Here is a 24,423-nt window from a genome sequence, read left to right as displayed (position 1 = left end):
GTGCCTCGTCACTGTCGCCATTAAACCCAATGACCATCTGTCGTCTTGGGCTTTAAGATTCTGTGTCATTGTACTAAATACAATTCGCGCGATAAGAATTAAGCCTTATCTAATAAATGCAAGTTCCTTAGCGGACACATTGCGTCGCGGAAGAGCATCTCACAGAGCCAATGTAGAAATCTCAATTCTACACATTAAACAATCAGCAACAACAACAACAACATCAGCGAAAAGTAACAAACAATGGAAAATACACAACTGAATAAATTGCGCCTCTATGGAAAAACGCCTTCAATTTTGAAAATGTTTCAACTGAAAATGCTATCCACCCACTTTTGAATATGCCATGCCGCAACCATTGGCGACTGTTACATATTGAATTTGAAAACTTGTTTTCGAGGAAAAGAAAAAAACGTGCTCGTTTTCTTCCAAATTGAAATTATCTTCCGTCTCTGACCGGATCGGGGACCACCCCATTTTCCAGGCATACATGCATCGTAATCGCCTTACTATCACCACCATCACCGTCGTCGTCGTCGTCATCATCATCATCATCATTGCCATAATAATCGTTCGGTCTATTTTTATCTAATTGAACAAATTTAATTTAAACTAAGTAAGTAAGTGAGTGAGTGAGCGAGTCACTGAAGTGTCCAAAAGAAAACTAAGCTAAACAAAATAAATCCAGAGCATGCCGTGCCATGGTATCCACATGCCTTCTTTTTTTCCCAAGTCATCAGAGCGGCTGATGAGCGGACGCATACTGAGGCATGGACGGACGGACGGACGGACGGACGGACGGACGGACGGACGGACGGAGGGACAAACAACGAACAATTGCATAGCATTGAGGAATAAATGTGAGACAAACCAAACAAATCTCGGTGTAATCTAACTCAGGCTTTAAACGTATGTATGTACCTCATGTGTAACCATCACACTCCATCCAGCATGTTGCAGGGGATAGCCAGGGGTGGAAAGAGTATTGATATCAGCATATAAAAGGGCCTTTTTCATAAATTAGGTGAGGTGAGGTAAGGTTAGGTTAGGTTAGGTTATAGCGCAAGTCTACAATCGGAACCCTCACGCCATTTGGGCCATTGTGATGCCACAGGAACAGGATAAGACAGAATGCCTTTTAGTTCCTGCCGTTGAGTCAACCAGATTGCTTTAAAAAAGTCTTAGGACTGGTAAAAGCTCACGTCCCCCAAGACTTCATAGAAACTCGATCCCAAGGTAGCTCGTTAAAAAAAGTGCTGAATCTCGAAGAGAGCCCAATCAGACAAATCATGAGCTGAGAGTATATTGGGGACATCTTGGTGCTGTGGTTCGTAGCAACATAATGCATTGAAGCTAAAGAAGCAAGTTGGATGTAACCACATTCCCTAGGAGGGCGGAATGTTCAACAAGTTCACATAGCAGATATGGGGAAGAAAAATCGCTTATGTAAGCAAAACCTGGAAAAAAATCCAAGGTCATTAACCTGGTGACAGAAGGACAAAAGAACTCTTCTCGTAGTGGGCACTGCTCCAGTCTTCCTGATAAAAGTTGAGTTAAATACCAACTGCATAAAATTCCGAAGACTACTTAGAAGACTTGGGTAAGATGTTTTGGATTGCCGAAGCATAGGAGTAATGAAATGCAAAGATAATTGTCCACTGCAAGAAAGAATATGAACATAGGAGATATGGGAAGAAAAATCGCTAAAAGTCTTAGGTAAGCAAAACTTGGAATTGGTCGAAAAAAAATTCAAGGTCATGAACCTGGTGGCAGAAGGACGAAGGAACTCTTCTCGTAGTGGGCACTGCTCCAGTCTTCCTGATAAAAGTTGAGTTGAATACCAACTGGATAAAATATCGGAAGGCATAAATTAAATAGGTTACCCATATATATCGTAGCGCAGAGGTTAGCATGTCCGCCTATGACGCTGTACGCCTGGGTTCGAATCCTGGCGAGGCCATCGGAAAAAACTTTTCAGCGTTGGTCGAACTCGGCTATAAAAAGGAGGCCCCTTATCATTGAGCTTAAACTTGAATCGGACTGCACTCATTGATATGTGCGAAGTTTGCTCCTGTCCCTTAGTGGACAAAATTTTCATATACATCATATTGATAGACTCGGTACCTATCAAGATTTTGATGTTTCTTTGTTTGTGATGGGTTTCTTAAGATATGGTAGATCTTCTTGGCCCTTCAAGGTACACCCCTGTAAATTGTGTAGTACTCTACAACTAGCCATTCAATTGCAGCGAATAATACACAAAACATACATACACAAGCAAACACTCTATGCAATGAAGACTCACATGCACACCACATACTTACATATTTTTACAAAGAAGAAACAATAACGACAACAACACCAGCAACAATGGCCCCAACGAAGATAAATAAAAAGGAAAGAAAAAAATCATTTTCACACTGGCACCGACTGGTACCCCAAAATGACAGCAACAACAACAAGTGCGCCAACTACACAACCGCAAAGTCCGTCAGTCAACCAGCCAGCAATGAGAGAGCGCGCAGCAGCGGTGACAAAGTACAATCCAGAATTTGAGCTCATTCCATTTGACTCTTAATAGAGTCGCGCGTCACCAGCTACTTGCAGCAGCAGCCATCGTATCAGTCAACCATGTAAAGGAATTGGGAATTGTTTGAGAGCATTAATTATACGTAGTGTTGCTGGCTGTAACTTGAATCTTGAACAAAGGATTTGTTTTCATATGCCACTCATTCATGCTGAATTAGGTCTATTTATTCATATGATCTTATGCGGATCATGTTGACTTAAGGTCAATTATGTCGATTTGTTTGGCTATGAATTGGTTTTAATGGAACAAACGACATATAAAATATATCGGGGAAGGACTTTGACTTGTATGAAAAAAAATTTCGCTCCTTAAAGAAAAAATATCTGTAAATTTTGAAAGCCTTTCACTAGTAGGCTCAAAATGGACTCCGAAGACCCTAATGTAGCGGTGGTGGCATGAGACCACCATCATAAGCATGTGTTCCCAGATCCTTCATTTGTGACCACCCCTCCTATAGGTGTGGATGCCTTGGCGCCTGTAGCCGAGAACAGATCATGGGTCACAAATGGAGGATCTATTGAAGAACGGATTTTCGAACACATGTTGAACTCTGATGAAGGTCCACCCATACACAAAATCGCAGAAAGGCCTCTTGGGGGTGGCTAAGCACACCCCAGAAAAGTTCTAGACCCAGAACAGGGACCCGACGAACCTCTACCGACTTTCTCAAGATTCGGAAGACTAGGATATGCAAGGATCCTAATATTGAAACATCAGGCAGTGCGATGACAGGAAACTGACCTATGCAGAGCAAATTCGGCATGCGACAACAAAGCCCGCGAGGATAATGGCGCAACTCAGCTGACAGATGGTAAATATAGGAGGGCCTCTCCCGAGCAGGCGCAGACTATTAATGAAGACATGTAATAGCATCCTTCTCTATGGGAGTGAGATATGGGGCCAGACACTGCCGACAGCATGCCCAGCGAAATCCCTGCTCTCGGTACAGAGGACGGCGGCTCTTAGGGCCATATCATCCTAACGGATAGTGGCGGAACCCGCAGCACTTGTAATAGGATTCCGGGTTCCAATAGACCTACAGGCCATGGAGCGAGCCAGGCTCTACGCCGTGAAGTGCTATACCCAGAGAGGACAGGGTGAGATTCAAATGGATCATTTACGGCTCATACGAGAGGAGACTATCGAGAGATGGCAACAAAGGTGGACAAATGAGTATCAGGCCAGGTGGACGCGACAACTAATACCCGTTGTACGGATGTGGAGAGATAGGAAGCACGGCGACGTCAACTACTACATCACAGAACTGTTGACAGGCCATGGTTACTTCCGGAAATACCCGCATAGAATGACCAAATACTCCTCAAGCAGGTGCATGTATGAGGAGCTAGAAGTTGGAGACGATGTGAAACACACATTATTCCACTGCGAGCGCTGGATTGAAAAACGCACGGAATTGGAAACAGCGATTGGTGACGTTTCGCTTGAGACAATAATCCAGAGAATGCTGGAAGACGAGAGAAAGTGGAAGGCGGTGATAAGATACATCGAACAAGTATTGCGGAGGGAGAAGGTAGACCTGGACGCAGCATAGAGTATGATTCGGATGTCGGAACGCAGACACAATGATGATGATATGGATAATCACAAAGCTGTTCCTAGGTGGAATTAATACTCAGGGGTGACACAGGGTGTATTTTTAGTCGGTAACGTTAACAACGAAGTCCAGCAAAAGGCGAGAGACGTCCTTGTTACATGCGTAAAGCATTCTCCCATCCTGAACCATAAAAAAATGACAGGAAACTCTTTGCAACCTAACGAACAGAGAGCCGACAAAGAGACCATCACCTACTCACAATCAGCCTATTTACTCAATATTAGGAAGACTAGGATAGGCAATGATCATAATATTGGAACCTCAGGCATTGTAGGGACGGGGAACTCGATACAGCCGAACGAACAGGGACCCGACGATGGAATCATTACCGACTTTCTCAAGATTTGGAAGACTAGGATAGGCAAAGATTCTGAGATTCGCAATATTGGGGAAGAGGTCCGCAGAATTTAGAACAGAGTAAGACGTACAAAGAGGATGTTTTTTGGAATGTATTAAACACACGGCTCAAGGAATACTATAAGGTTATCAGAGCGGCAAAACTTGCCTCGTGGAAGTTTTTCAGAGAACAGGTCGATAGCGTTATTGACGCAGCTTAGGTGAAAAAGTTTCTCTAAAAAACCCATGTCCAAACTGAAACGTTAGTAGACGACAAGGGAGTGAGATCAGAGATAATGGAGAACATGTTGAGGCTTTTGATGAAAACGCTATTTTCCACAAAATACGGGATACGGGACATAAAGAGATACTGAAATCTTAGAATAATGAGGTTGATCGAAGGTTTATGTTTAAAGGAAGCCATTTAAGTCACCTGGACCTTATGGAATATTTCCGGAGCTACTACAGCAGGTAGCCAGCTATCTGGCGCCCAACCTAGATGCTATTTTCGCTGCGCGCGTAGGACTCGCATATACTCTGAAAACCTGACAGAAGGCAAGGGTAGTATTTATATCCAAGCCAGGCAAGGCAAGTTAGGCGACACCAAACGCCTATAGACCTATAAGCCTTACATCCTTTCTACTCAAAATCAAGGAACGTATTCTTCTGAACTGCTTAAATACAAACTGCATGCCTATGTCAAGGGAAGGTCGGTGGATGATCCCCTGCCGGTGGATGTGGATGTCGGTGGATGCTTCCCTTCGATGCCAAGACATGCACATTGGCGTTAAGCATTGAAATCGAGGGGGCGTTTAACAATGTGCGGACCAATACACTGATCCAATCTTTTTTCATCTTTAGACCAGTACCGGGTGGGCTGGGACTAAGGAACAGGTGGATAAATTGTGGGTCCTAGGACATAAATATAAGGGAGAAGGTGGCACAATGCAAGCCACAGGGGGCATTTTATCTCCACATCTATGGGTGAGTGAAGAGGGAATTGAACCCGTCTGCTATGCAGACGATGTTATAATACTACTAGGGAGTAAGAATCCGAATCAACTATGCAGAAGAGCCGAAAGGATCTTGCAAATGGAATACGACAGGGCTAGACCAATTAATGTTAATCCAGAGAAGACTGAAATTTGCCTGTTCACGAGGAATTTCACGCGCCACTTTTCCTCAATAGTTATACTTAGCGGTGATTTTGGACAGAAAACTGAATTGGAAATGTCACATTCAAGATCGTACAGAGAAGGCTCACAGATGTTGGGCACTATGCAGACGGGCCATAAGCTCGAAATGGGGCCTGAATTCGAGGATATTCTACTGGCTCTTAAGGAGTGTGATAAGACCAAAACTTACTTACCCTTCACTAGTTTGGTAGACTGCGATGGAGAAAAAGTGCAACGTAACAGGTTCACAGGACGTGTTGTCGTGGCATAGGCGGAGCAATAAGTACCACTCCAACCACGGCACTGGAGACTATTCTAGATATCCAAACCATAGACATACAGATCAAGTGTGAGAGCCGCTGCGGCTATGAGACTTAGGCGATGGGAGGATGGATTGAGAGTGGGAGCAGCTCATGCCATCGCTGTATAATTGAGGCACTGATCGGATACCTGAGACGACACTTGAGTTCGACTGCGAGGCACTGCCGCCAGCGCTACATTCTTGGATTGACGGGACCATAGTATTCCCCTCTGGAAGATTATGTTACACGATTGGATCAAAGCTGGGGGAAAGAGCCCACTCTTGTCTACATTGAGAACTCAGATACTGAGATCTGTTTTAGACTGCCTGACCATAATACGGTCCTGTAGACGGAGATCCGGGCGATCACGTAATGCGTGAGGTGGTGTGGTGCGAACGCAAGGACGTCGAGTGTGAACATCTTTACGGACAGTAGAATGGCCATGAGGGCAATTACAAACAGGACGGTAAGGTCACGAACAGTCTTGGAGTGTAAGAAGGAGACTAACGCCTTCTCTGAGGATGGCAAAATCCGCATCGTTTGGGTGCCGTGTCATAACGGAATAAGGGGAATAAAAGGGCAGACGATTTGACAGTGAAGGCCGGAGAACTGCTGTTGATAAACTTGGTTAACCCGAAGCCTTTCGGAGCGACGCCGTCCAAGTTAAGGGAGTGGGTGGCGAATGCGCATGCAACATTGTGGAACAGCGAAACGGTCGGTAGAACGGTGAAAATCCTATGGGGGATCCAGATCGTGAGAAGGCTATTACTGAAAGGAAGCAAGAAGGTCAGTATAGCTATTGGTATCATAACGGGACACATAGGACTACGAGCTCACTTATGCAAAATCGGTGCGGCAAGTGATGGCATGTGTAAGGCATGTGGAGAAGATGATGAGACGTTGTAGCATTTCCTATGTCATTCCCCGGCTTTTGCGTCCAACAGATACCGGTACTTAGGTGGAGACACAATATCAGACATGAACCAACTTAGGGGAGTGGCATTGAAAACAATTAAGGATTTTGTAAGTATAACGGAATTCCTAACTTAAAATTTTCTTTTTAGAGGTTACTTTATAGTTTTTAGAACGCAAGACAAGCCGATTACTGGCTTAGGTGTATGTCTATAGTGGCATATGCACCCTCTTTTCAACCTAACCTAATATTACTGGTGAATTCCATAGAAATTGGTTCACATTTGAAATTGGAGAAAATCGGTTGAAATTTGGATATAGCTCCCTTATATATGTTCGTCCGATTTGGATTAAAATTGCAGTTGTATCGTCATTTGTAAACCAAATCTCACGTACTTTTGGACGTGGGATTCTCTTATAAGTCTCGACATTATTGGTGAATTTCATAGAAATCGGTTCAGATTTGGATATAGCTCCCATATATATGTTCGTCCGATTTTGACTAAAATTGCAATTATACCGTCATTTGCAAAATGATTCTCACGTACTTTTGTATGAGGGATTCTCTTATAAGTCTCGACATAATTGGTGAATTTCATTGAAATCGGTTCAGATTTAGATATAGCTCCCATATATATGTTCGTCCGACTTGAACTAAGATTGCAATTATATCGTCATTTCTAAACCGATTCCCACTAAATTTTTTACGAGGGATTCTCTTATAAGTCTCGACATAATTGGTGAATTTCATTGAAATCGGTTCAGATTTAGATATAGCTCCCATATATATGTTCGTCCGATTTGGACTAAAATTGTAATTACATCGTGATTTGTAAACCGATTCTCACGAAATTTTTTACGAGGGATTCTCTTATAAGTCTCGACATTATTGGTGAATTTCATAGAAATCGGTTCAGATTTGGATATAGCTCCCATATATATGTTCGTCCGACTTGAACTAAGATTGCAATTATATCGGCATTTCTAAACCGATTCTCACTAAATTTTTTACGAGGGATTCTCTTATAAGTCTCTACATAATTGGTGAATTACATAGAAATCGGTTCAAATTCGGATATAGCTAACATATATATGTTCGCCCGATTTGGACTAAAATTGTAATTACATCGTGATTTGTAAACCGATTCTCACAAAATTTTGTACGAGGGATTCTCTCTTATAAGTCTCGACATTATTGGTGAATTTAATATATATCGGTTCAAATTAAGATATGGTTCCCATATGTATTTTCGTCCAATTTTGAACAATGCTCAATAATTTAGTAATTTGTTAACTAATTTTCACAAAATTTGGCACGAAGGTTTCTTTCTCTAATAACTCTTCTGATTTGTTCAGTTTTAGATTTAGCTCCCATATGTATGCATCTCCCGATTTTCACTTTCAAGGCCTTTGCTAACCCATTTATCAATAGATCTTTTCAAAAATTTGCACAACGGATTACTTTATGACTCCCGCAATATATTCGGATTTTGATTGGTCAAATTTAGGGAAATTTTATTTATTTGACGATTTAGCCTGCATATCCAATGGGGGGTCGGCTTCGCCCGATTTTAGCCCGTTCACACTTGTTTGTTCTTACAGTAGGTTATACCTTACTTTGGAGTGTTTAAGAGAAAACACCTTTGCCAGATATCCATATGAACCAAAGTGACCTATTATTCTTTCATATCCAAAGAATATGAAATCTTTACATGAACAAAGCGACCACATAATAAATATTTACGGTTTTCTTTACAAAGAAGTTTCCTGTCTTCTTTTTGAAAACTTGCATTAGAGAAAAAGTAAAAGTATGACAAGGGATTTGTACGTGATGGTCTTAGACAACATTAGCTAAACATTATGTTTTTAAGCTTTCCAGTATAGGCACCTTCAATAGCAGAGAAACCACAAACGCCACAACTTCTAAGACAGCTCAAAATGGCTTAAAAATCTACATAGACATAGAGCAGGAGACTGATGGTTCCATTCAAAATTTGTTGCTCGGTGTTAGAAGCGTAATTAGAATCAGTTTCGTTTATTTTTTTCGTCATTGACTCTTCACCCTGCCAACGACCATATGCCATATGCCAATCGCGAGAAGCTGAAGAAGCAAAAAACGTGACTTTGCTGCGCCTTAAAAGTAGTCACGTAAATTCAATTTCTATTTTTGTACTGTCTTTGTTTTTGTTGTTGTTGTTGGTGTTGTTGTTGATTTTTTGGTCTGTTCTCCATACAATTTATTTTATTTCAATTTCAAAATCCCAAATAAAAGCACTAACTAGAAATGATGTTGAGAAATGTGTAGTACCTCCTAATGGCTTTATATTGAAAAAAAAAATAAAAAAACAGCATTTGCATTTATAAGAAAAAAACGAAGAAAAATAAATAAAAAGCCAACAACAAAAACATGCCAACACGTTTTATGACCCATCAGTTGGTGTACATTTTTGAATAAATTTCAAAAAGGTGGATACATACAAGCATACAGCTGTGATCAGTAGACTAGCAGCTGTAACCCAAAAGGTCTTTGATGATGGATGAATGTAGTTTTATTGACACCACCAGGTATTTGAAGTCTTTCTCCAATCATTAACAAGTATTCTGTGTATCAGGTGAACGAGCTCTCAGCGACTGAATAAACCAATTTTTAGACCAGTGTAAGCTGGACCATGTTCTCAGTTACTCTACAACCCATATGCTGAGAATAGGATAAATACAGGGTTTTTCAATAAGGGCGCCCACAAAAGTTTTTTTTTTAACTCATGGAGTACGTGCTTATTGACGAACATTTTGCTTATTGACGAAGCCATTCAGCCAGAAATTAACCTCATGGCAAAAGATGAAGAAGTACGGCCCAATGACGCCGCCGGCCCATTAACCGCACCAAACCGTAATTTTTTCGGGATGCAATGATGACTCATGGAGTACGTGTGGATAACTTTCTGACCATTAACGCATATTTTACTTATTGACGAAGCCATTCAGCCAGAAATTAACCTCATGGCAAAAGATAATTTTTCGATGAAAACGATAAGGCTAATGACTCCGAATTTCGGTAGTAAATTCGACTTGTTGTTGGCTCGTACATCTTTCCATCATGAAATGGCAAACCTTCCTGAGGAGAAATGTCAAAAGAGCGCCAAAAAATATGGTGTCATTTGCTGTCCCTATCGGTCTACTTTTGTAGCTTTCCTTTTGAAAACCCCTCTAAAAAAAGTCTACTGAGGATCCTCAACGTATTAAGATGAAGATATTTCTGTTCACAAAGGCAAAGATGACTCATTGCGAAGATCCACTCTTGCTAGACAGAATGATTTCAATATACGATATACTATATATACTAATTCTAGTATCGGGAAGTATTCTTTGACCGGAAACTGAACTGGAAGTACCACATTCAGCAGAGTAAGTAAAAGATTTACAAATTTTGGCCGTTATGCAGAAGAGCTAAGGCATGAAATAGGGATTGAAACTAAAGATTATGCACTATGAAAGTGTTGTAAAGCCAATAATGACACATGTCATTGGTAATATGGCAAACTGCGATGGAGCGTAATATTCCTTTAAGGGATAGGGGCAGAATTCGCTATATAAGTCATTCTCAATATAATGATAATTCTCAATATAAATATAATTTGCCCATAAACATTCCTTTAAGGAACAGGGCAAACTTCTCATAAATCAATAAGTGCTGTCCGATTCAAGTTTTAAGCTCAATGATAAGGGACCTCCATTTTATAGCCGAGTCCGAACGGCGTGCCGCAGTGTGACACCTCTTTTTGGAGAAGTTTTTACATGGCTGCCATACCAAATGGTACAGTACCTCCCAAATGTCGGCAGCATTAGGAGGGTATAACCACAGCTGAAAATTTTCATAATGTTCTCGCCAGGATTCGAACCCAGGCATTCAGCGTCATATGCGGACATGCTAACCTCGGCGCTACGGTGGCCTCCCTCAATCTCAATATTTTTCTGACACTAAAATTTCGGTTACACCTCACAAGTAACCGATAACCGGCTTGGAAGCTACAGATCCATGCAACATATTAAAACAAGTGAGGTGTTTCAAAGCGTTTTATACTATGACCAGATTAATGTTTAGTCAGATGTGCTCATTTAACTTAAAATGCTTGTAACTCCTTAAATATGTATCTCCCATGGAAAATCCGGAAAATAATGTTTTTTCCGCATCATCATAATTCCTTTGGGTAAAATCAGCATTGTTTACTAATCGTTTTCAATAGCAAAATCAAAGTCCATTGCTGCAGTTTTTGGGGGCGTTCTTAACTAGAACTCCAGAGGCTATGAAAAAAATCAACAACAAAATATTTTTTAAACCAAAATAAATGAATTTGTTTTCTTTTCAAGACTTAGGTGCTTGACATTCAGATTAGCAATCGAATATTCAAATAAAATTTCTGTTTACCAATTTTGGCACGTAAATCTCGCAGATTTGAAAGTGTCGCAAGTAGATATGAATAAATTCCAAAACAAAAAAAAAAAAACACAAAAATATGAAACATCTAAGAACGTCATAAATTAGAAATGCATTACTGTTCGAACAACGCAAAAAGATATTATCCGGTTTTATTATTGTATTATTTTATTTATTATAGTTCCATTGAACTTTTCCCAGAATATGGGCGAAAAAAATGCTAATCGTTCGCTTGATGAAATTGATCTTGTTTTGTGATTTTTTGAATTTGGAAGAAAGAAATTACTCTTCCACAACAAATTGAATGATGGCCACAAAACAATCATCAAGTGCGAATTAAAAATAATAACTAAGCAGCGAACTGGTTCCTGGGGTTAGTGATGGTCAGTCATTGCTTGCAATGGGTCAATAGAATTTGGCGATCTTGAATTTGTTTTCGAATGAAAGAGAATGCTGATAAACAACCATAGATGGGGGGCAGTTTGTGAATATCTTTATTCTGAAACATAAAATGTTTCTAAATCTTTATACTTTTACGGCTTTTGCCACAATACTTTGGTTGCCCAATCGCCAATGCCATTGAACTTGAGCATTAAAATCAACACTCCGCTGGCAAAAATGTCCACATGCCCGTTAGGCCAATGATCCATAACATATCAGTGAGGATATATGGCAGGGCTTTAGAGGGAAGTCCAATTATTTTACAAACACTCTGAGGCATGTTCTGCATTTAAATGTTGAGATATTTCAAGTAAACAATCGAGAAATAAAGAAACAAAAACCCGAAGAGATGACATAACTGATACATAAATTAAAATATGTATAAGAATCACTAAATCCAAGAATTTAAGCAAAGACAAAAAAAAAACAAATTCCCCAAAATCAAAATTTCTGACAATTTTAAGGGGAGTTTTTGGGACCAGTGCATGAGGCGAGTGGATTGCAGTTAGCGCCGCCGTCGCCGTCGACTATTTTTGCTTCGGCTGCGCTGCCGCCCTTTTCATTGATAAATATGGCTTAAGAGTCTAAACCCAATCAAAGAGTCGGCGTCAAGTTGATTTACGTGCATTTTATACATGGCGAAACAATTAAAAGTGGTCTCATTTGAACAACAACCACAAATAATATGGTGCAATCCGCCATCTTGTCATCAAGCTGATCGACGTTTGCCAACACACACAAAGAAATTTGTGTGCGTGTGTGTATACGTGTGCGTATACGAGCAGAGAATATGCGAGACAGAAGATAACAAAAAGAGAATGCAAACTAAAATCGGACGTCTTAATACCGTCAAACCTGGCCGGCTGGTAACAGCTGTTCGCGTGAGACCACCTTTTAAAATCTTTGCATTTAATATGGGAAAGCCAAAAACCGCCGCGCTAGAGTCAGAGTCTAGCGTAATGCCTATGAAATATAATCTATTCCATTTTAGCAACGTCGCTCTCAATGTTCTCTTCTCTCAGCATATTTCTCACTGAAAATGTTGGCCCATTTTCATGAAAATTCGTTTTCAGAGAATTTTACTAAAAAAGTGATAACCATCCATGTTTACAAAATTACAGATGTAAATTTACAAAAAATATACAAATGTTTTTTAAGTGATAAAATTCCAATACAGTCTATTTGGCATTTTCATGTACTTTGACGTTATTAAAAAGTGTAAAAACTATAATAATTAAATATCATCTTTACCACCAGTCTCGCTGTTTCTCTTTCATATCTCAAATTTGACTCCAGTCTCTGCGTCTCTTATTTGGTATCGCCGCTAGCGATTTTTTATGACTTTGACTCTTTGGTTGGTATTAGATTGAGCTGCCAAAAAAAATGTCTCTCTTCTTTCTTTAAACAATTATCGACCAACTAAATTGAACGATTAATCATAAAACATAATCATTTTATACAGCTGCTGCTTTGAATTTTTTAATCGGCGCAGCCGTCGTCAAAAAACCTTGGGTTCCTTCAATGATAAAGACAATGTAACAGGTTCAGAGAACATCCCCCACGGGGAACCATTAGGTGAAAAATATATAATAGCTCTTCACCATGATCTGAAGTGGAAGATTAATGCTACCCAGGTATCACGAGGTTTCTGAATTTCCTTAACAATTGGTCTCCTGGCTACGACAGTGCTGTTTAAATGATAGATAAAAGAAGGCGCTGGTTTATCAGTCGGAGGTAGGTGATAGGTAGATGATGGATGGGTAGGTGATGATGGACGGTTGAAGGAGGATGGATGAGTGGTTAGTAGACAGCATCGAAAATGTCGATGAGTTGAAGGCTGCTGTACCGTTAAAGTCTTCGAAGCTGGTCGATTGTGGTGAGGCCCCAGTTTGGAGCAACGTGGTGGCTGTGGTTTCGATGTTCGTTGTGGAGTTGGATGATATCAACCGCGTCCATAGATCGAAAGGAGTTTTAGTTGGTGCTCCGCTCCTAATCAAGGGGGAGATCTCGTCCAAACAACGTGCGATCACCAATTCGATCCCACGTTGTCTGGACGCTATTCGGTCTTGTATGGTGGCGTTGGTAGACGCATTTAGTAGTAGTAGTAGTAGTAGTAGTAAACTTCTTTATTGAATATTTTCATAAAAATACATTTCTTTTTTACAATTCTAAGAAGTAATTTTATAACTTAGCGACAATGTAAAATACGTCTGTCGCATTATATAAGCATTTGCTTATTTAATTGAATTCATTTATTAAAAGTTGCCTATATTTATAGCTCATTTCGAGATAATTTATTAATTTGTGCCAATTTTCTTCTTCTGTACCATCAAGAATGTTGATTATTTCCTCATCGTTCAATATCGGCTTTCCGAATGATATCATTCTAAATTCCCGAAGTATAGGACAGATGCCCAGAAAATGTTGCATTGTTTCAATTTCATGCATGTTACACAATTTACATTCTTTATTTAAGACATCGGGATCAAAACTGTTACACCCTAGAGGGATCATTCCACTGCGCGCTTTAAATATCCACACGATTTCCGCTTGAGAGTACTTTCTGTTTAGGTAAAGATGGGATCTGCTTGGGTTTAAATATCTATATATCCGCCAGCTCTGGCTGAATTGTTTTCTATACAGTCTTTCTTCATGAAATCGTTGTTTCATACCACTTAATAAATCATTGCAGAAAGTGTTCCAATTGCCTTGTGAAGACATCGTTTGTGGCCATTGAACGTGTAGGCTTCGAGATAAGTCTTTTAATTCTGTTACCCAAAATATATTTTTTTGGTATATAATCTCCGATAGTTGATTTGGGAGCCTGTTTTGTGTATAGTAATACAAAATTCGCCCCAAATAGTTTAAATGTTTTCCCAGCGTGTATATTTGTGAGTCTTCTACTTCCGTTTCCAGCATTAGTACATAATTTGGTGTAAAACTTGGTACCCTAAGTATTCGCTTCAGAAAATATCTTTGGAGTGCATTAATCTCTTCGAGGTGTGAAAAACCCCAAATTTCGGCAGCATATGTTTGTATAGATCTACAAACGGCTAAAAATAATTTCCATTTAGAATTCATATCTATATCTGCTCTTCCAATGAATTGGTTCCATGTGGCATTAATAGCGTTTTTTGCTTCATTGTTTCTGGTTTGTACATGTTTGTTGAACTTCATTTTCGGAGTAAAGACTACCCCTAGATATTTGAACTCGTTGGAGATCTTAATTTCTCTGCCGTTGTACATCCACCTTTCGTATTTGCTTAATTTTCCTCCATTTCTAAAGACCATAATTTCGGATTTAGCTAGGTTTACTTCCAAACTCCACATTTTGCAGTATATTTCCAGATTATCTATCATTTTCTGTAGTACTTTTATGTCATCTGCTAGGAAAACGATATCATCTGCATACAAGAGAAGTCGGATGTTAATATTTTCCACAAACAAACCACCTTCGATGAACTCGTGCAGGTCATTTACATAGAGGGCAAATAATAACGGCGATAAAAGACATCCTTGTTTTACGCCTTTGGTTGTTTCGAAGTATTCAGATAGCTCCCTGCCGTTCCATACTGCTGACTGCGTGTTGCTGTATATTTTCTCTATTATTGAGACCATTTTATATGATACATCCATTCTAAATAGTTTATATATAAGGGCTTGCCTTGATATATTGTCAAAAGCAGCCTTGAAATCGATAAAAAAACAATATACTTTTTTCCTCTCTGCCAATTTCAAGTGGACGATCGAGGCCAGATTGTATATAAAGGGTGATTTTTTTGAGGTTAGGATTTTCATGCATTAGTATTTGACAGATCACGTGGGATTTCAGACATGGTGTCAAAGAGAAAGATGCTCAGTATGCTTTGACATTTCATCATGAATAGACTTACTAACGAGCAACGCTTGCAAATCATTGAATTTTATTACCAAAATCAGTGTTCGGTTCGAAATGTGTTCATTCACCGTAACGTTGCGTCCAACAGCATCTTTGAAAAAATACGGTCCAATGATACCACCAGCGTACAAACCACACCAAACAGTGCATTTTTCGGGATGCATGGGCAGTTCTTGAACGGCTTCTGGTTGCTCTTCACTCCAAATGCGGCAATTTTGCTTATTTACGTAGCCATTCAACCAGAAATGAGCCTCATCGCTGAACAAAATTTGTCAAAATTTGAACACATTTCGAACCGAACACTGATTTTGGTAATAAAATTCAATGATTTGCAAGCGTTGCTCGTTAGTAAGTCTATTCATGATGAAATGTCAAAGCATACTGAGCATCTTTCTCTTTGACACCATGTCTGAAATCCCACGTGATCTGTCAAATACTAATGCATGAAAATCCTAACCTCAAAAAAATCACCCTTTATTATCAACCGTTGAATAATTTTTCCGGAATCCAGCTTGGTATTCTGTAAGAATTTGATAGTTTTCAACCCAATTATATAGTCTTTCATTTATAAGACCCATAAATAACTTCGCCACACAATTCATAAATGAAATGCCCCTGTAGTTTGACGGCTCGTTTAGATCACCTTTCTTATGAATTGGGTAAATAATAGTTTTTGTGAATACAGGATCAATTTCCCCACTCGAATAAATGGTATTGTATATTCTTAACAGCAGACTATTAAACTCTTCGGTGCCGTTTATGAAGAACTCATATGGTATCCTATCCTCGCCGGGTGCCTTATTTCTTTTAACTTTCACTAGCATTTTCCGCAGTTCCGACATCGTAAAGTGCCTATCGAGATCCATATCATTTTTATAAGGGGGAGCATAGTGAATAAGAGTGGTCTCTTGAGATTTATTTAATAAGTTTTCATAGTAGGATTTAAAGGCATCTGGGGTAATATTTGAGCCCACGAGGTTACATTGGTTACGAATTTCTTTCGCCATTTTCCACCATTCTTTGGAGTTTTTGATGTTATTTAATTTGTTGGCTATTGTATTGTAATACACGGATTTATTGGTACTGCATACAGTTTTGTACTCTTTTTGTGCGACTATATATCGTCTCTTGTCTTCCAAATTCCTTGTTGTCCTGTACACCTTTAAGAGCTTAAAACTTTTCATTCTTGCATTATTACAGTTTTTGTTGTACCATTTATTTTTCGGCTCAAAAGGCTTTTTGTGATCAATCAATTTTGAAGCGGATTTCACTATTATTTGGTTAATATCGTTGAGGTTGATGTGATTTACACCAGCGATATTACGTATACTTTCATTTATCTTTCTTTGATAATTATCCTTTTCTTCATCTTTCCATATCAATTTTGGCAATAGAGACATCTTTTCCCCCGTTCGTGAAGTGGGTTCAATATTTATTTTCGTCAGGATAGGGAAATGATCTAGACGCATTTTATTCACTCGGGGCTACGAGCCCTGCAGGATTAAGCCAACACGGCAGGTGCGCTCAGCTGAGCTTCTCGTGATGACAATGACCCCCACACGAATCGGAGCTAAAAGTTCCAGAATGTGTTTTGCTCATAGTCACCCGTGCCGGGGCTTTTGTTGTTGTTGTAGCAGTGTGTAGTGTTCTATATTCGTCTGCTTGATTCTACACAATATCCAGAAACAAGAATTCTGCGACTGGATCGAGTGGGTCTGGCTGGGCAGTTAAACAGGTGACGTGTGGTCACAGTCGGAACACACATTCTGCACTTCGGCAGCAATCCTTGCTCTTTAGAAATTAAGGCGGCTGCATCTGCCGTATCGTAATTGAGCCAGAATCACACTGTCGGAGTCCAATTTCTACAAGTGGAATGAGAGGCAATCGTTCTCCAAGGACCCCATTCACCCGGTAGCTTTTCACCACCTCTGCTACCCTGTCTGCATGAGTGTTGTCTAGACCAGCTTGATCCAGAGGTTCTCTCTTGCAGCGCTGAACCTCACATTCTAGATCATGTAGAGCCCCTTTAAGGCATTCACATTCGGCTAGTTATTCACCTCACCCGTATTTGGAGAGAACAATGTAGCTGACGATTTGGTGGTCTATAAACAGATATAGTCCCCATGACTTCTTGAACCCTTAGAAGCCTCAATTCTCATCCGATTGGCCTGAAATTTGGAACAAAGTCTTGAGTTATGACTTCCAACATCCATGCTAAGTATGATCTTGAGCCCTTAGAAGCCTCAATTCTCATCCGATTGGCCTGAAATTTGGAACAAAGTCTTGAGTTATGACTTCCAACATCCATGCTAAGTATGATCCGAATCGGTCCATAAACAGATATAGCAGCCTTTTAAACTGATCCCCGGATTTGATTTCTTCAGCCCTTGGAAGCCTCATCTGATTTGGCTGAAGTTTGGAACGAAGACTTGAGTTATGACTTCCAATATCCATGCCAAGTACAATCCGAATTGGTCTATAGACAGGTATAGACCCCATATAAACCTATCCCCGGATTTGACGTCTTGAGCTTTAGTTTTGACTTCCAACATCTATGCCATGTATGATCCGAATCGGTCTATAAACAGATATAGCCACCATATAAACCTATTCCCGGATTTAACTCCTTCAGCCCTTAGAAGCCTCAATTTTCACCTGATTTGGCTGAAATTTGGCCCAAACCCCTATCTTATGACTCACAACATCAGCGTCAAGTTTTATCCGAATCGGTCAACATGGTGATATAGGCCCCCCATAGTACCGATAACCCGATATGACTTTTTGCGACTAAAATAATTCAAATACAAACTCAATAAATGAGGGTACATTTTTAGCGGAATCCATGGTGGTGTGACCCAAAATTCGGCCCGGCCAAACTTAGCACGCTTTAACTTGTTGTGGTACATCCTCCCGGGCGTATACTGCAACTTTTTTCCCGAGAATTGCGACGTTTTAAGTACAAACTCAATTTTGTCTCATTTTCTCTCTCTAGTTCGAAACACGAGTAGGTGTTTGATTTCTTTTCTAATGTGTGCTACTGATCCGAAGCCTCAAACATGTTTTTATAGTTCTTGTGTGACAATTGCGGCTACTTTAAGCGGTAGGTTGGTGTGTAGTACACACTGTGTACATACTTTTCTGAACACTTCCTAAAGTTGGTGAATTTCTATAACGGTACAGTGTGAGATTGCGTGCTGTACAACAAATATAAAAAATTATTACGCACATTGCGTGTTAATTTTCTTTGATGATGCCTCAACCACTGCTATTCAAAATAAAGAAATTGTAACCAAAATACAAGTTGATTATGCGCATAATCTTTAATATTCATTAACAAAAAGGTATGGATATACGTATATAGGTAGGTATTATCATACATGTAGTATCTTCCATACGCCGTCTGTTTTAATTACTACCCAACGTAAGCTCTCTCGTCTATTCTCACTCACCAAACAGCACATACATACATAACTACATAAACACATTAGTCACAGCAACAAGTGTTTGCCAAAGTTCATTATCTATGCCAAGAAGAAAAACCTGTTGTCTTTAAAGGGCGTTAAAACATTTTAGAAAATTAACATGTGTACATACATACATATATTAATTAATGACAATGCAAGTATTAAATCTCTTTCCATCATTATTTTATAATTAGTATTCATTGGCGTATGTTTTCATTTATACTTACATAGGTAGCAGCATCTCCTTATCTTCAATTGCAATCAAAAACCCACCACCACCACCTTACGGATTGTTTCTCTTTGTTTTCTCCCATGCATACAGTATTATTGCCTATTAAACAATTTGCTTTGTTGATTCGCATGGTCTATGCATTTGACAAATGAACTGCCATTTGTAACGTTTAAGTTTCTTATTAAATTTCACTTTTTGCCTCGAAATTGATTAAAATCCACCTTCTCATTTGCACAGAAATTATGATGATGAGTGTTGAATTATCACCAGAAATTACAATGGGTAGTTTAGAGGTGTTGCCATATTGAAGTTCATAGCTGTATAAGAATGGATACTGTGGTTTGGTAATGTGATGAAAATATTTTATTTGAATTTAATCTGAAAATTAGTTTAAAGATAATTTTATAAAATTTTTGATTTTAAAGAAAATTTCATAGAAATTTTGTCGATTGGTATACTTATCTAGCTCTCTTCCTTCTGGGTGTTACAAACAAATGCACTAAGTTATAATACCCAGTACCAGGGATTAGGAGTGGAGTGGAGCGTGAAGCGGAGCAGGTCTATTTTTGTCGGAGCGGAAGCGAATCTTGTATACCATTCATCATTGATCACAGAAACTAAAAAGGATCAAAGTATCCATGGATTTTTGTATCCTCCAACATAAGTAATAAGATATATTCGTTTAGTCATTCCGTTTGCAACACATCGAAATACCCATTTCCGACCCTACAAAGTAAATTCTGGATCGTCGTAAAATTCTAAGATGATTTAAGGATAAAAGCAACATTTATTATTCGATTTCTTTAAATTAATAAACTGTATATTGTACTAAGGCCTCCGATATCCGAACCGAAAAAATGTATTAGATATAGCTGCCATATAGACCGACCCACCGATTTAAAAGTGCGTTTATCACCCGATTTTGTTGAAACTTAGAACAGTGACATCCCGTCGCCATTCGCGTCGAGTCCAAATAAAACTATATTTAGATATAGCTGCCATATAGACCGATCTGCCAATCAGAATTGAGCACGCTTGCCCCGACTCCGAACCGCTCTCCGACTCCGTCTTAATACTCCGATCCGGGGTCAGAGTCGAGTGCTGGATCTTAAGCCAGAGTCCTGGATCTTAAGTCATAAAATCCTCATTTATAACCTGATTTCCTTGAAAGTTTAAACTGCTCCCGATGCTCCGGAAATTTGGCAGAAAGTATTTTTTTACCACCGGGTGATGGGGCTATGGGGGCTATTAACGGTTATGGACCGATTGAGACTATGCATTAAAAATGTTGGAGAACATAAAAGAAACCAGTTTGCTAAATTCAGCCTAATCGGACAAGGATTACTCCCTCTAGAGGTTCAAAAAATCAATTTACAAGATCGGTTTATACGGCATTATAAGGATATAGTCTGATATAGACGGCGATCAAGATTAGTTCAGGTTGGGTTAGGTTTAAATGGCAGTCTGCCATTAGACTCACTTAGACGTTTTCGTTTATTGTGATACCACAGGAACAGAAGAAGGAAGATACCTTCTAGTACCTACCTTATAACCATCCTGATCGCTTTAAAAAGCCCAATAACTTGCGAATGTACACATCCGCTAAATCAGACAGGTTCTCAAAGAAATGGGTGGTTACCTCCTCCTAATGCTGGCCATGTAAAAACTTCTCCCGAAAGAGGTGTCGCTCTGCGGCACGCCGTTCGGACTCGGCTATAAAAAGGAGGTCCCTTATCATTGAGCTTAAAATTGAATCGGACAGCACTCATTGATTTGTGAAAAGTTTGTCCCAGTTCCTCAATGGATCATAGGCAAATTTCCATTTGCAAATTAAGATATTTTGTTAAAGTTTTTCGCAACTAAAAACCGAGTTCCTTGCCTACAGTAAAAACGTTATAATAGGTCGGTTCGCGTACTTTTCCAGTAAAAATTCGCAGGAGAGTATTTACAGCTTTTACTTTTTTTGCTATTTATAAATTAAGAAGCTGGTTTTCATAAAACAGCTGTTCGATGCTGCAACTTTTGCTGGAAAAAACCTCCAGTCTAAATGGCAAATAAAGCACGCGAACGACTTCCAGTAACAATTTGCGCAAATTTTTTAATACCCAAACACACTTAATATATTGCGAAAGTCCCGTTAGAATTTAACGCCTTTATACATATTTCCCCTTTCTTTTGCCTTTCAATCAACAAAAATTTAACCCTATGGCAACTCCGGAATAGTGCTAAATCAATGAATCTATTAAAAAAATGCAATGGAAAATTCGTAACTGGTTTATGTGATGATAAAAAACGCAAATTCCGAGAATCAAATCTTAATTCTTGCTTTCAAACACAATGGGCATGGATGGAGCAATCTTTCAACATCGCTTGATGTTGTTGGGCACTTAAGAAAACGTCAATATGGATATGTACCTACCTATAATTGAATAAATCTTTGTCAATTGGCAAATTTACGCAGGGGGACGGACAGACACCTCTACAAAACAGACAATAGATAATCTTATGAATGATAAGATCATACATACATAAGTACATACAAACAAACTAGTGTGCATTTATCATGTGTGGAAAATACCGTTTATTGGTTAAATTAGAAAAACATAATGCTGCTGGTGCTTTGCATAGCAGTGACGCAGTTACATTTAAGTCAGCTCAGTTACTCTCTTCGCTCTCTTTATCAGTTAAGTGCGCGCAGCTTAATGTAACTTCCCATGATCGTCATACACTTTACTTAACCAGCCCCCATTGGCAGAGATGTACGTTATCGGCAGCAGTAGCAGCTGCAGCTCTCTGACAACTGAGGCAGCATCATTTTTCACGAACATCAGTGAGGCCAGAGCCCCATAGCCAGACAGACATAACAAAAACTGAAAACTCCATAGACCACTAAAATTCAGTCTCGTTTTAGACTGCGGTCGGTTGTGTTGTGATCATTCGTTGTTCATTCTTCATTCCTTCGAGCGAGCCGCCCTAGAGCAGCCTAGCTAGAAAAACACCTATCGGAAGACAAAACCTCTTTTACTTGTCTTTTACTTCGTTTGTTTTTGCGTTTTTATTGTTTTCGTTGTGTATATTAGCATTGTCGTTGTTATTATTGTGTGTGAGATTCGTTCAAATATAAAAAGCAAAAAAAAAAAGTTCGAAAAAGTGCAAAGACCATCATAAGAAAAAGGTTAAAGAAGAAAAGAAATACAACAACAAAATATAACTGGTTTTCTAACAGTAGTCCATTTGTAAAGTACACAAGAAAAATTAAAGAAAATTATAGAAAAAATAAGAAAAGCCTGGAGTTAAGTTCGTTAAGGCTCCAAAAACAATTGTACCCATCGTTATTGTTGAAAATTTGTTATTTTTTAAGTGCTATACAATAAATAAGAGGCAATTGAATTCATTTAATTGTTGCTGTTGCAAAGTTAAACAAATACACATTTAACTAAAGTGCACACTCATACATAACACGCACACTTCCATACCCATATATTCGCGCAATAGATAAATTACTGGTATAAAATTGAAATTAAAGAAAATTATCATCATTTCCATCTCTCAACCATTACGAGAAAAACAAAAACAACAACCAGCGGGCATACAAAGGCCTCCAACTCATAATCAGCCGTGTTTGTGTTGTTCCAAGATCCAACAAAAGCAACAAATTACATACAGCCATTATTAAAAAGTAAGTGAGCGAAAATGTATTTTATAATTTACAAAAAAAAAAAAAACAATGAAAGAGGGAAGAGAGAATGAGTATTTTTTGACAAATTGGCTTTGTGTGAAGTGGGGGTCGTTTTAGACTCTCTTTGTAATGTAAATAAAAGAGAGTAGCTTGGGAGTAATAAAAAAAACAAGAAAGGTATTGAATGGTATTTTAAATGCATTGATTGTTTCAAAATAAATTTCAATATTTATTTTATAGCATTTTGAAATTTATTATTTAAAAAGTCACCGACTCGTCGGATAAACCAATTGAATTAATTATTAGCCATAACATAACATGTCTTAAATGAATATATCTACATACATTTTTTAAGGCAAAGTTTCTATTACTTCATTTTTTTCTTAAACAGAATTTTGTTGAAATTCTATTTTTTATGCTTGGAAAATAAGTCCCGGGGAAATCCCGATTTGTTCCATTAACAATCCCAACAGACCTACCTACCTATAAAGGAATTTCTGCCATATTTGTTCCATTAACAATCCCAATCCCACTAACAATTGCAAATTTGCCCACATTCCGCCATGGGAAGGCTTCTTGATATTAATGAGTGCTGACTAATTTAAGTTATAGGCCAATGATAGGGACATCCTCTCTATGGCCGACACCGAACGGCGTAGAGATTTTACATGGATGACTCTCTCACAAATGATGTTCGAATTTGTGAATGGATAACTAACGCTACATTTGTTATGTTTCCCCAGGAACCAAAATCCGAAGTTCTGCGCTGTGGGAGGGCGTTCCAACCTCTATGCCATGCTAGCAACTTGGAGATACGTTTGCAAGGGCACTTAGATTGGACTAATTCCACCTTCTATTGATGTAAAGTCAGTGCCCCATCACATTCGAAGTAGAACAAGGCAAGTGCTCCATCATATCCTCCATATCAAGGCGGCTCCGACAACAATCATCATGCTTGAGGCGAACAGCTCACCCCACAGTTTCTCAGAGAGTCACTTCTAGTTGGTTCCATATCGAAAACTGGCGAATAAATCGTCACGGAGTACGAGTCCTTTTTAGCATATTCGGGAATATCATTGTATCCACCACATCCAAGTTAGAGCTATGTCATGAGCCTGAAGTCTGCTCTAAGATTTTATACATTCGGCCAAGAACATCGACCTTACCATACTCCAATTTAAGCCCTTAAGCTTCACAATAACGTGAACATAATGACAGAGTTTCCAGCGTAGTAAATTCCAAGCCATGATTTTGATTGTGGCTATCTAAGTGGCACAAATCTCTGTCTTAGAGCCGAAACTCAATCATTTTATATGGGACTCTCATGTCGCTAGTTTCATGTGA

General features: G+C 39.0%; 2 protein-coding genes across 2 annotated transcripts in view; one reads left to right on the top strand and one right to left on the bottom strand.

Annotated features, from left to right (window-relative positions):
* Positions 1-13,530: 13,530 nt before the first annotated feature.
* LOC131997976 (uncharacterized) lies at positions 13,531-17,173 on the bottom strand. The gene is made up of 2 exons (XM_059369921.1): positions 16,176-17,173; positions 13,531-13,795 (listed from the first exon to the last, which is right to left on the bottom strand). The coding sequence occupies exons 1-2, from the start codon at positions 17,171-17,173 to the stop codon at positions 13,531-13,533; spliced, it is 1,263 nt and encodes a 420-aa protein (XP_059225904.1).
* Positions 17,174-22,246: 5,073 nt separating this feature from the next.
* LOC106090012 (PTB domain-containing adapter protein ced-6) overlaps positions 22,247-24,423 on the top strand; it is a 37,471-nt gene continuing 35,294 nt past the window's right edge. Inside the window, exon 1 of the mRNA XM_059369124.1 lies at positions 22,247-23,079. The gene's annotated coding sequence lies outside the window, so the exon portion shown is untranslated. The remainder of the gene's footprint in view (positions 23,080-24,423) is intronic.

Source organism: Stomoxys calcitrans, chromosome 5, assembly GCF_963082655.1.
Source record: "Stomoxys calcitrans chromosome 5, idStoCalc2.1, whole genome shotgun sequence".
Lineage (NCBI taxonomy): Eukaryota > Metazoa > Arthropoda > Insecta > Diptera > Muscidae > Stomoxys > Stomoxys calcitrans.
This window is presented reverse-complemented; position numbering and strand designations above follow the sequence as displayed.

Excerpts from the sequence above, each read along its gene's own strand:
- LOC131997976 (XM_059369921.1), bottom strand. The coding sequence starts at position 17,173 with ATGCGTCTAGATCATTTCCCTATCCTGACGAAAATAAATATTGAACCC. Across the intron at positions 13,796-16,175 it reads TCAACGGTTGATAATAAAGG|GAGCGGAGCACCAACTAAAA; the intron begins GTGATTTTTTTG and ends CCCCTTGATTAG.